The sequence below is a fragment of the Mchenga conophoros genome, linkage group LG23, assembly GCF_057382185.1.
Source record: "Mchenga conophoros isolate Kocher_MC1m ecotype Shallow Benthic linkage group LG23, M_conophoros_male_GT1.1, whole genome shotgun sequence".
Classification (NCBI taxonomy): Eukaryota; Metazoa; Chordata; class Actinopteri; order Cichliformes; family Cichlidae; genus Mchenga; species Mchenga conophoros.
The window spans coordinates 28,130,273-28,143,368 of NC_140547.1; the positions used below are offsets into that span (position 1 = coordinate 28,130,273).

General features: G+C 39.5%; 1 protein-coding gene across 5 annotated transcripts in view; it reads right to left on the reverse strand.

The window, feature by feature from the left end:
• LOC146547404 (uncharacterized) overlaps positions 1–13,096 on the reverse strand; it is a 57,234-nt gene that overhangs the window by 8,028 nt on the left and 36,110 nt on the right. For 3 of the 5 annotated variants that reach the window (XM_085265482.1, XM_085265479.1, XM_085265478.1), the window contains exons 3-23: positions 11,075–11,155; positions 10,936–10,995; positions 9,362–9,437; positions 8,915–8,986; positions 7,059–7,201; positions 6,959–6,976; positions 6,113–6,319; positions 6,010–6,036; positions 5,826–5,888; positions 5,662–5,745; positions 5,533–5,583; positions 5,293–5,433; positions 5,104–5,157; positions 4,758–4,802; positions 4,556–4,618; positions 3,672–3,803; positions 3,396–3,461; positions 3,287–3,313; positions 1,173–1,271; positions 1,055–1,090; positions 79–165 (exon numbers count right to left, since the gene is read on the reverse strand). In XM_085265482.1, coding sequence (XP_085121608.1) covers positions 79–165; positions 1,055–1,090; positions 1,173–1,271; positions 3,287–3,313; positions 3,396–3,461; positions 3,672–3,803; positions 4,556–4,618; positions 4,758–4,802; positions 5,104–5,157; positions 5,293–5,433; positions 5,533–5,583; positions 5,662–5,745; positions 5,826–5,888; positions 6,010–6,036; positions 6,113–6,319; positions 6,959–6,976; positions 7,059–7,201; positions 8,915–8,986; positions 9,362–9,437; positions 10,936–10,995; positions 11,075–11,155 — 1,632 coding nt within the window. The remainder of the gene's footprint in view (positions 1–78; positions 166–1,054; positions 1,091–1,172; positions 1,272–3,286; positions 3,314–3,395; positions 3,462–3,671; positions 3,804–4,555; positions 4,619–4,757; positions 4,803–5,103; positions 5,158–5,292; positions 5,434–5,532; positions 5,584–5,661; positions 5,746–5,825; positions 5,889–6,009; positions 6,037–6,112; positions 6,320–6,958; positions 6,977–7,058; positions 7,202–8,914; positions 8,987–9,361; positions 9,438–10,935; positions 10,996–11,074; positions 11,156–13,096) is intronic. The other 2 variants (XM_085265481.1, XM_085265480.1) reach the window with 2 other exon arrangements.

Here is a 13,096-nt window from a genome sequence, read left to right on the forward strand (position 1 = left end):
GTGTGGGTTAGTGTTATTTCACATATTAATCCAGAATCATTCAACCTCTGTACATTTACAAGTTGAATGAAGACTCACATCTCCTCCTGGCTGGTAGATGATCTGTCCTGGAGGTCCAGGAGGGCCTGGAGGTCCAGGTGGTCCACCATCTCTTCCTGGCAAACCCTGTTACAAATTGGTGCATTATCAGGCAGAAATGGGTGAGTATGCAATATGTTCAGAGCATAGTTTAATCGAGTCCTTGTCTGAATGAATATTGCATTATTGAATATTGAACATGCATATGAAACTTTTGACTGGTACTGAATAATAATGGATTGGATTTTATATAGCGCTTTTCAAGGCACCCAAAGCGCTTTACAATACCACTATTCATTCACACACTGGTGGAGGCAGCTACAGTTGTAGCCACAGCTGCCCTGGGGCAGACTGACAGAAGCGAGGCTGCCATATCGCGCCATCGGCCCCTCTGGCCAAAACCTGTAGGCAAGTAGGGTAAAGTGTCTTGCCCAAGGACACAACGACCAGGACAGAAAGTCCAGGGATCGAACCGGCAACCTTCCGGTTACAGATGCGATTCCCAACCCCCTGAGCCACGGTCGCTCCAATATAAAGGCATCATCTGCATATAACTCAATCCGATGGTCAGCGATCATAACATTGAGACATACAGAAATAAAAGGACCTAATGTAGAAACCTTCAAAGAAAGTTTTGTTGGTAACTATAATTGCTGTCATCGGCATATAACTAAACTCCACAAAAGGAAAGTTTGCATGAATTCAATAAAACTAATGAAAAAATAGGTAGGCCCAAACAGAACTTTGAAGCACTTGCGATCTTGCACGTGTTGCTTCTGTTCTAAAGAAATCTTCAAAGAGATCACATGATCTATGACAAATTATCCTACATACACATTCCTTTCATCGATTTAGATAGACAATAAACTCTAGATAAATTATAATAACTAAAAGGTTATTTGGGAACTGCATATGCTGATGAAGCTGATATGAAATGAAGAGCTTCCTAACAACTTTAAGTCTGCATTCAACTCACCCTCTCTCCTTTCTCGCCACTGTCTCCCTTTGGACCCTAAAAAAGAATCAGGATACTGTATTAGAAGACCATATCATTAATACTAGTAAGTGTACAGTAACACTAATGTTAGCCATACTTTTTCTCCAGTTGAACCATTCAAGCCAGGGATCCCAGGAGGTCCTCGTGGTCCTTCTGCTCCTTTGCTACCAGGTGTTCCTGGTAAACCTGGATTTCCCTAAAAAAACAGTAAAACATATTCTTTACAGGAGTGGTGAATTCATAAAAGTATGACATAAATTCACTGAATTAAAATGGAATGCTGCTACTAATATTGTTAATAAGATAAACTTTGGAAGACTTTTTTCATTTATGTTAATGTACATATAAAACATAGGTATGGTTTCTCACTTAATATCCAGGATTTTGGGGGGTTAAAAAACTGTGCTTATGAATTGTGAAACAATATAGGACTCATGTAGATGTAATGACTACTGTAAGTATCCTTGGGCAAGATACTGAACCCTAAGTTGTTCTGTGATGTATGCATCAGAGTGTGAATGTGGGCTAAAAAAAGTGCTTTGATGAAAGTGCGTGAATGATGGATCACAAATATGAAAATTAAAAAAAAAGGATATGAAGGATTATAATAAATATTATTAAAACACACACGTTTTAATAATCACTTTGTGTGTGACGATGTTGCACTGAGACTGATCCACACATTAAGGAGGGAATACTGCATATACAGACAAATACAGACATTTATACTACTCTATAGTAAGAGTCTATAAAAAATTTTGTAAGCATTTTTTTAGATCTTCATTTTTCTATGTGTAATTTATTGATATTAAAACTAGGCTAAATACTAATGTAATCTTTATTGTCAGGTCTAATAAGACAAGTCTTAGATGTTTTTAACTAACCCAGAGCTTATCAGACTGAAAAGCCAACTGAATATGTGATTAACAGATACACAACAGAGCAAATAATTGAACAAATCATTTGAAAACACATATATAACTGATATCAGTAATAAACAGAAAACCAAAGTGGCCCCAAAGTCGAACCTTGAGGCACACCTTTTTATATTTGATTCAGACCCTTGTACTTTGATGTGAAATTTATACTTTATGTGACTTAAATAGCCACACTCATGCCAAAAAAAGAAGATAGCTCGGATGCTAAACAAAAGCAAAATTACTGTGGAGATAGTTGGATTTAATCCTAATTCGAATTGATGTTAATAGGGGCAGGGATGGCTCCAGGTCAGGGGTTTGAATCCACTGAACGGCTACCCTGAGGTACCCCTGAGCAAGATACCGTTCCTACAAACTGCTCCCTGGGCGCCCAATGGCTGCCCACTGCTTCACTGGGTGAATGGGTAAAATGCAAAGAGGAATTTTTCCCATGGGGATCAATAAAGTTTAAGAAGAAAAAATATACTACAGTGGCTTGCACTGCTGTTGAACAGTGCTCCATGGGATGTTCAAGGCTTGGGAAATCTTTGGGAAAGCTTGCTATAAATTTCTCAATAACTTTATTCCTGACCTGTCTGGTATCTAAACCCAATCGAGAATCTCTGGCAAGATCTGAAAACTGCTGTTCACAAATGCTGTCCATCTAATCTGACTGAACTGGAGCTGTTTTGCAAAGAAGAATGGGCAAGGATTTCAGTCTCTAGATGTTGTATAGGAATTTCTTTCACTTATTAGTCACATTATTGTATGATGCCTTGGTGCTACTGGATTTTAACATGTCTGACACTCATACGTTAAGAGGGGGTGCAGTAAGGATGTTGGGGGAAACAGGAACTCCACAGGAAGAGTCTTTTGTCTCTTCAAGGACTCTGGGAGGTAGCAAGGGAGTGTAAACCTTAAGGTGTGAAACAGCTGTGTACTGCCTTTTGTTCCTGGAGAAGGTATTTAACTGAGAGCCATGCTAGGCTCAGTGAGACTCTGCTGACCGTCTGCCCCGTGGTCATGCAGGGGCTCCACAAGCTTGGTTGTATGTTCTTTGTGTGTTTGGATTAAAGAATGTCAGCTACCGCTCACCGCTCGTCTGCAGGCTTTATTTAAGTGGAAAACTTCCACAACAATGTGCAAAGCTGGTAGAGACGTTCCCTAAAGGACTGGCAGCTGTAATTGCAGCAAAAGGTGGTTCTACAATTGACTCAGGGGGCTGAATAATTACGGTATCATGGACATAAAGAAATAACTTATTCAAGCCATACAGTTTTTCTGGCATACTTACAGGATGACCTGCAATACCAGGTGGGCCCTGGAAAAATATGGCACAGGACAGCATGAGATATACAAAAATTTACAAGGAACAACAATCTCCCATATTTGTAACTCGTTACCTGGGGTCCAGGTTCGCCTCTGAGTCCAGGCAAACCACTGAGTACCTCATATCCATCTTGATCGCCCTGTATGGAGATAATTTGAAGTCAAAACAACTGATCACTGCTAGCTTCTCATCCACTCAGACTGTTTGGACTGGTTGACATTTCAGAGTAGATATCAATGGTTGCTACCGGCATCCTCAAACTAACAACTTTTTTTAGCTTGGTACTTGCTCTCATCTGTCCACAAAAAACAAAAGAAAACAAAAAAAAGGAGAAAAGGAATCTACTCACATAGCCAATACGATATGGTGGCCCAGGTGGTCCGGGGGGCCCTGGTGGTCCCACTGGTCCCATTGGACCTGGAAGCCCTGCCAGGCCAGTCTGTCCTGATGTCCCCACCTGTCCTGGTTCACCCTGAGAGCCCTTAGGTGGCAGAGGTCAGTTGTAATGTCAGATTATGTTCAACACTGTATAAAGAGGAGAAGAAAAGTAGGACAGGAAGAGCAAACGGTGGCATGACACAGGCACGTGCAGAGCTGGAGGTTAAATAGAGATGCGGATGAAGGTTACAGTTAAGGTTTGGGGACCTACTATGCTCATTAATGTGCCTGTATTTATTTTTGGATTGTACTAGAGCTGATTGTATAATTCAACAATGGACAAACATGCCTCTTTATCATCGCCCTGTATGTCTGAAGCAAGTCGTGTTAGTGCATGTCTCTTTCTAACAGGACACTGTCATATGATTAGCCAGCTTCTGGAAGCTTGCTGAGGGGCAGTACCCAGTGCTTGTGAGCTGTACGGCCTGTTCTTCATAGGTCCCTGTACCAAGTAACTATTTAAAGAAACCATTTTTGGTGAAAGTATCTAAAAATCTGCACAGTGTGAAGCCTGATTTATTAAAACTTTGGTCATTTTTAATATGAACACCTTGCTTTGTATATGCATGACGGAAACTAAGGAAACGCAGAGTAGGTCCTTAAATGAGTGAAGAAAGTCTTTTATGGAAACAGAATCTTTCACAGCTGCAATGTCTTGAAAGATTCTGTGAAAACAGAAAATAATAGTAATATAATAATAATAATAATAAAGAGTAAATAATGCAGAAAACTCGAGAAAATAAAATAAATCATCACAGCAGAGACATGCCCCAGGACCACCAACCCATTACACACCGTAGAGGATGGAGTAAAGTAAGAGAACAAGCCGGTGAAAAAGCTGGAGCCTTGTGCATCTTGCTAAAGGAAAGCAACAAAGAATGTGAAGAGTACATGGATGGGCCACCAAGTACAACATTTTCATATCAGTTCAGTGGGGAACATCTTTCTGCTTTCAATGATGAGAGTTTTAAGGGCTGAAATTAAAAATGAAGCTCACCTTTTCTCCAGCTGGTCCTGGAAGACCGAGGTCACCACTGTCACCCTGGGGAAAGAAGATTTAAAACAAAATATATGATAGTCAATACATTCAAAAGAAATGTCTATTGAATCATTACATTTAGTCCAGGATTGTAGGCTGTATTCATTTAAATCCTTCTTGAATTTTTTTTTTGCTGTTTTGTGGTCAAAATAAAAATCTTTAAAATATTTTGGTTAATCACTAAATAAAACTAATGAATTTCTCATTCAGATTTTATTAATAAATGATTAAGTCTTTTAGTGAGTACATTGTCTCTTGCTAGCATGTACCATAGTACAGCCCCACAGACTGAGTCTATCTTTACCTTTCCTCCTGCAGGTCCAGGTGGACCGGGTAGCCCAGGAGGACCAGGGGGTCCCTACAGCAGCAAACACAAAACAGAGTCAGTATTTACTATACCTCAAATAAACATCAACAACATTTAAAAGCAGAACAATGAAGGCATTGGGTGGTAAGGAAGTAAAATGGTAAGTAATCAAAGTAAAATACTCACTGGCAATCCCGGAGCACCATCTTGCCCAGGTGGTCCAGGAGGTCCAACAGCTATTGGACCATCAAGGCCCACTGCCACTGAAGTACCAGGGATCCCAGGAGGGCCAGGAGGACCTGGGAGACCCGGTGGACCATGTGGACCCTAGATAACAAATCCCAAAACAATCATATTACCACCTCAAGTGACTACTTTTTACTTATGTTAAAAAAAACAACATAAAAACCCCAAAACAAAGCATACCCGGATTTTATCCAAGTCTGGGAATCCCGAGCCCTCCATGTCAACAAATGTCTGTAAGAAGCATAAGTTTAGTGAAAAGTTTTGGAAGTTATGAAATGAATGAAAAGAGTGTGTGGAGCCTGGACTTACTGGACGATCACCAGTACCAGGTCCAGGAGGTCCAGGTGGACCTGGGGGGCCTCTGGGTCCCGGCTGACCCTCTCCACGTTCACCCTGGAGGATTTTAAGACCACGGATTATCACGTTACATAATGCCATGTGTCTTCTTTAAACAGATGACTTAAATAGGGCACCTTTTCGCCTTTGGCACCAGGACCTCCTGGAATTCCTGGAACACCCTGCAGCCCAGGAGGACCCTGGAAACAGAAGCAAAAACCCCAAATTACACTGATAATATTTCAATCGATTTATCTGGAAAAGCCTATAAATAATTCTTCTTTTGTAGCAATATTTCAATGTGAAAACAGAGAAACTCACAGCTCTTCCATCCTCTCCTGGATCACCCTGAAAGATTAATGAACAACCTCTGAGCAACATGAACCTCCAAACATTAAACAGCTCTAAACCTCGTTGTACTCACAGGCTCCCCATCAGCTCCAGGAGGTCCTGCAGGCCCATCCGACCCTGGCAGTCCTGGTGGTCCGGGGGGTCCGGCCAGCTGCTGCACAATAGAGCCATCCCCAAGTCGGACCACCTCAGCTGCAGGTCCTGTAGGACCAGGTGGTCCGGGAGGCCCCTGAGCCCCACGATCTCCTTTTTTACCAGTGTAGCCTTTGCCAAGATCACCCTGTGAGTGAGAATGTTGGATTTGGAAGGAATGTAATACTTAGTTAATACTTAGGTTACAGGTTTAGATAATTTAAATGTGAATTATAGTTTTAAGCTTTATGTGTATAATAAAGGCAATAATAGTTTCTCTAGCAGAGACACAGTAGATCTGTTGACAGCAGAAACAAAACATGTTGTTATGGATGAACCTGAAATAATTTCTATCATTTCTAATGGCAAGAATAAAATTTCAAATTCAATCTGTATCATAAGTTTTGCTCCCGGCTGATCGGCATTTAGACATTTCTGCTCTTGTGCTTCAATTCATTCATTCTGACATGAGCCTTTCTGCTCATCTCCAACATGTTTTTATTCCTTGATTCGACCAGAGTAGCCTTCAATGATTCAGAACTCAAAATAGTTTTAGCTCCTCCCCCTATAAGGCCATCTTTTCAACTATATGTGACACCGGACAGAGCCGAGTGTGAAAAACAAAACTCATGGCTCTGAGACTGAGATTTTAGAGTTTTCTGAATCCTGAGCTTCTGCATTGCAGGGATTATTTGTACACATGCTGACCTCCTTATTTTTGTTTAGCTCATTATGTATAAAAGCCAAACTGCATGTGTATGAGTACATGGACAGACACTTTACATACCTTTTCACCTTTTTCACCCTGAAAAGCAGGAAGAAACAGTTGAGTGCATCAGCCATACGATCACTAAAAACACACTCACAGACACAAAGTGGTGTCTTACCTTCTGTCCTTGGACTCCACCCTGTGCAGAGAAACCAGAGCCAGAGCTGACACCTGAATCTCCCTTCGCTCCTACAGGGCCCTGGTCCCCCTTTGAGCCTTTCTCTCCTCTGTCTCCTTTTTCACCTTTAGCACCGATTGTACCTGAAGTAATTTAGCAAGTTAGGAACATCTAGACTGTGCCGCAGGACAAGAATGCTTAAATACAAATGTAATATGTGTAAATGTAAGACCAGCAACTATCAATGCATCATCTGCTCTTATATAGCATATGGATGTCAAGCACGCTGATCCAGCAAACAGTCCTTCACCATCACCCAAAGCAAAATGTGAAATTGGAACTGCAATAATCACAAAATGAAAGCACAGAAGATGCCAAAGCAAAAGCCAAAAAATGTCTTTAATGAAATTGCCTTCTATTTATTTTTCTCTGCAAATAAGGCCAATTTTATTTTAGAAACCAGTCCTATAGAGGGAAGCAGGAATTCTTGCTTCTCATTTCAAGGTTAGCTGTATCGTTTCTTCAGGGTTTTATATTTAACTTAACAGGTCCACCATAAATAAATAGATAAATAAATAAAATAAAACCATGTTGATCTGTAAGTTTGCTTTTGGTAAAGACAAAAAAGAGACAAATATTAAAGCAGACACATTAGCGCTGCTTACAATTAACGTTGGTTTTCTATTGTTGGTGACGGCTGGAGTGAAAATGTCTTTATGAGCCCAAACAGGTCACGAGAGGCAGAACATGCATGTTTTACTGTTTTTTGTATTTAAACTAGTAGGTTTAGTTGCTTCTGCTTCACAATAAAAAGTTACAGTAGTTTTGTTTGTGGACTAACAAAATTAGTAAATATTAAATAAAATGAGTGAAAATGAAGTAAAAACAGGAACATAAATAAATAAGTCAACAGTCAAATAAAAAACACACGAGAATAAATAAGAGGAAAAAACAGGAAATAGAAAGTAAAAAAAAAAGTTCAAATAGGAGAATGGAATGAATAAATAAAAATAAATAAATAAATAAAAAATGAGCAAAAAAAAAAAAGGAGGAAATAACACCATTAATGAAAAACATAAAATCTGAAACACCAATTTTCATCTTATTTTATGTATTTTTATATTTAAGGTATATGGCACTTTTTTGAGCCATTTATTCATTCATTCATTATTTTGTCAGTGTTGGACCTCCATGATCTTATTCATCTTATTCATAGCCTTTTCCTTTTTTGTTTTCTCTAGGTCACGAGCAGTTGTCCAAGCATTTCACTACATATCGTACTGTGTATGACTGTGTACGTGACAAATAAAATTTGAATTTGAAATTTGAATTTGAGCGTTGCCCATCGTCACTTATACAACAGAACGTTTTACTCAAGAAATGTCCGATAGAGCATTAAAGGTAAGTTATTATATTATGTTTTGCACCAAAGTTGACTGGAACAGAGATTTTAATAAAGATTATACCTTTAAAATGTCATTTCTACCATCCTGTGATTTTAATTTAAGCCAATCTGATTAAACAGAGTTCCTGAGGACTATTCAGAGTAGCACTACAAGTAGAAATAATGTTGGATGTTGTGCTACAAATTTCAGTAGTAAGTAGTCAGCTACTTCAGTAATCATCAAGATTTGCTCTCTTGGGGACAAAACTAAGACACCATCGCATTGAAGCCTGCTGAGCGGATGCTGACGTTCAATCAACCTCCACCCATACACTGAGCAGAATGAGAAAGCAGCAACAGCCAGAGCGCTCCTTCTTTACTGTGATAGGAAGGCCACAGATTGATTAGGACATGATCCTAATCTGATGTGCTGCCAGCCGTTATCAGGACCCTTTTGCCCCCTGCGACCCACCTCTTGAGCCTAATAATCCAGGCTTGCTGAAGTCCTGCCTGCTGTACTCCACGGAGGGCTGATACCAGACATCTGAACACAAACATACCTTTACCTGCTGCTCGGAGAACTCATGAAACATGTTTGTGGCGTGACGGAGAAAGGAACGGTCCTATTTCACGAGCAACTCACTCAAAGAGAAATTACTTCTTTTATCATCCACTAGAGGGAGCTAAAGAACTTCTAGTCATACACACTCCTTGCAGCAATCTCCTCACATGGGTCCAGACAGGCAACCTGACGTAAACTTTTCTGGCTTAAAAATGTCTACATGATGTTTCTTTGGCAGCGCCTGCTGCATGATTTAAAAACTTCCATTACACATTTATACAGCGCAGTGACATGCTGAGAGTCCTGGAAGAGCACGCTTAAGCTCTTTAGTTACAAATTAACACACTTTCTCTTTACCTGTTTGTGCGAGTGTGTTTATGTGTGAGGAAATCAGCGGAGGTTCAGGCAGTGGACGGAAAGGTGGAGGGGTGGTCTGTGGGGGGGAACGGGACACAAATACAACATTTTAAAACATCTGGAAATTCACATAATGGAATGCAACCACATCACATGTACATCTACATTTATATGTAATTTTCAGACAATATTTGTGCACAAGAGCAGACAAATACTTCCACCAGGTGGTGGAAAGCAGATAATTTGCATTCAGTTGAAATTGAAAGTTTAAATGAAATGTTCACCACTAGGGAGCAGTGTGTTACCAGCTGATGTATTAATGATGTTTTGGGATATGTGTGTTTTTTAAGTTCATCCAACTGTTTTTCATATTCTCTATGGTCTCCCATATATATATAAAGGATCCTAGTGTAAAAATATTTCACTGCAAAAGATTTAACTGAAAGAGATCCATAAATTAAAAACAAAAACTACTACTAAATAATGTTAAGCCAAATGATCGCTCCACATTTGGAAACTCTTGGGGGCAGTGAGTGTGCTTTTACTGCATTGGCAGTGTGTTTGGGATCACTGTCATGCTGAAAAATTAAGCTTTTGTCAATCAGACTCTTTTCAGATGGTATTGCATGGTGGCTCAAACTCTGATGGCACTTGTCTGTGTTTGTAATTCATCAGTTCTGACAAAGATCTCCAACACCACTGGCTGAGATGCAGCTCGATGATGACTGTAGACACTCAGTGTTGCACCTCCCTCCAACCTGCCCCGTACATACTGACGAATCAAAATCAAAAACTGAAATTTGGGTTCATCACTCCATCAAACCTGTCTCCACTGATTTTCAGTCCAGTCCAGTGTAATTTTCATACCTCAGCCTTTTCTCCTTATCAAGAAAAGCGTCTTGACAGCCACCTTTTCACTGAGACCATCTCTGATGATGCTTCAGTGAACGGTTTCTTAAGGACTTGACTTTCAGATACTGTTCATCTGCTGCAGGTATCTTTTTGGGGCTGCCACTTCTCTTTTTGTCCTCCAATTGTCCATTTTCCTCAGATTTTTTAAGGATGTACTGAGCTAATAGCTCTTTGGGAATCATTTAGTCGTTACAAGAAAAATAAATACTAGTTTATGTCTGTGAAACTGTTATCTTTGGAGTTTTTTATAGATTTAACTAAAGAAATGGGAACAAATGATATGTTTTTGCGACAGGCTGGTAGCAACGACTAAAGATACAAATTAAATTTTTTGTTGTTGTTGTCTGTTATGTATAGACAAAACACTGGTTCATCCCTTCAGTTAGGCGCCTTTTTATAAGCTTGAATGATTCATAGTGTTACATGGCTTAACAAATAAAAAAGTTTCCTCTGATAATGGTCCGTTAAAAAGTAGCTAATGTCTAAAGAAAACTTTGAGAGACCTCCAGAAAGCCATTAATAAGCAATTCAATGCCTACAATTCCCATAATGCAACTAGGCCCTGCTGTTCCTCTTGAAATACATCTCGAGCTGAGATGATTTCAGAGACTGTAAATCACTCTTGTATGTTCATATAAGACATCCACAAAGCTCATACAGACCTTCACGCTGCCTCCCATCTGCCTCCTCTCGCCGTCGCCGCTGCCATAGTCACCAGAGCCCTGCGATACCGAGAAAAAACTGTGTTTCACAAAAGCCTTCTGGTGGTTTGACTGGAATATTGGAAACACAAGAACTCACAGTGTCAGAGTCGTCCTCATAGTCGCATAAACGCTCAGCTGACCGAGGGTTTCCCACCAGTCTCAGGTCTGCCATGTCACCCTAAAACACACAGACAGTGAATCCCACCATAGGTATTATCAGAAGCAGAGGTGGGACCAAGTCATTGTTTTGCAAGTCTCAAGTAAGTCTCAAGTCTTTATCCTCAAGTCACAAGTCAAGGCTCAAGTAATGTCAGGCAAGTCAGAGTCGAGTCTCAAGTCACTGGTGTAAAAGTCAGAGTAAAGTCACAAGTCTGAAACTTTGAATTTCAAGTCCTTTCGAGTCTTTAAAAAAAAAAAAAAAAACGAAAAAAGAATGTTGTAGTTATGCTAAATGTAAATATTAGACCATGTGATTTTAAAATCTGTGTTTTCCTCAACGAAATAGTGAACTTAGAAAATATACACAAATTGTGAAATTGCACCTCTTTAAAATGCAGCTCAATTAAACTTAGCTCCAAGAATAATTTTCACCGACAGTTCTGAGATAAGCTGCATGTTATTCTTGGATGCGCTTGTAGGGCCGGCTTTAAAATCGCATGACAAAAAAATCATACACATTAAAAAGAACTGTATCACCAACGTAGCCTGGACAAGATTTGCTTGTTAGATGAAGTCATGATCTCATCGTAGCAAGAGAGAAGCACCACCTACCGTTCTTTATGCAACTTCAACTGTCGGAGAAAGTTGGAAGTTGTTCCATCTCTGTCTGTGATTCTCTTCTTGCATGTTTTGCATATTGCAGTTCGGTTTTTTGTTGACTACTTCATAGTTTATGTACCTGAAAAAAATAACTCCTTGCAGCATTTTTGAGCGTTTTTTTTTTTTTTTTTTTTAATCTGGTTAATTTGATTGACTGTGCTACAGCTCACGCACACATACGTACGGAGTGTGGTTTGAATAAATGAATCAATGAATTGAATTAATGGTGCACACTTTCTATATAATATGCATGTTAAATTTTATATTTGGGGTGAAATATCAAGTCTTTTCAAGTAAACCGGTTCAAGTCCAATTCAAGTCCCAGGTCATTGGTGTAAAAGTCCAAGTCAAGTCACAAGTCTTAGAACATTTTTTCAAGTCAAGTCTAAAGTCATAAAATTAATGACTCAAGTCTGACTCGAGTCCAAGTCATGTGACTTGAGTCCACACCTCTGATCAGAAGCATGCAAATTTTATGAGCTTTAACTGCAGCCATCTTAATTTCTTCCACAGTTCTCCACTTCAAAGAGAGTCATATGATCACCAGAGTCCCTGTCTCAGAGGTTAAAGGTGGCACTACCTCCTTATTGTTAATGACACAAACCCTGGACGGAGTGCCGCAGGGCGACGTCACAGACAAGAAAGAACAGACTCCCAGATACCTCTGGAGGAGGATTTGTTGCTGTTTTTCATTTTTTCCTGTCAGAACTGTGAAACATCTCTTTAGCATTTCCTCTGCTGGTACCCTGGAGATTATGCGTACAAAACAGGCGTCTCATTCTTTTGCACCACACTGTTGTATAAAACAAAAACTGTTAAAAACTGTTTAAAAGTGATAATTTCTCTTTCCCGTTTTATAGCATTGCTGTAGCTTTATGCTTATTACTGAGATGAGTGCCATCATGTTGGTTTGTCCAATTCTTAATGCGTTAAACTTTCATATTTCCTAAATATTGATAGTGATCAAATCCTCAACACATAAAGAAGAAATCTTTTCTGGCGTCTTTATTTTAGCACATTTATTTGTGTGTTGGAGCAACTGAAAGTATGCTGCATTAGCCATGAGCATTTCCTGTCTGCAGCATATATGTAAATGTACGTGTAACTGTATATGAATTATTTTGAAATCTTAAAAATGCAATTTTTGTCAACCAAGTTCTGCTGAAAGGATCCTTCCAAAAGAATAATGGTCACTGGTGACCTTTGACCTGGCTCATTTTTTAATTTACAACTTGCTCTTCTCAAAAGCTTTGAGGAAATGCAAAAGTCATTTTCCAGGAGTGGATTTTGCAGGGTAAAT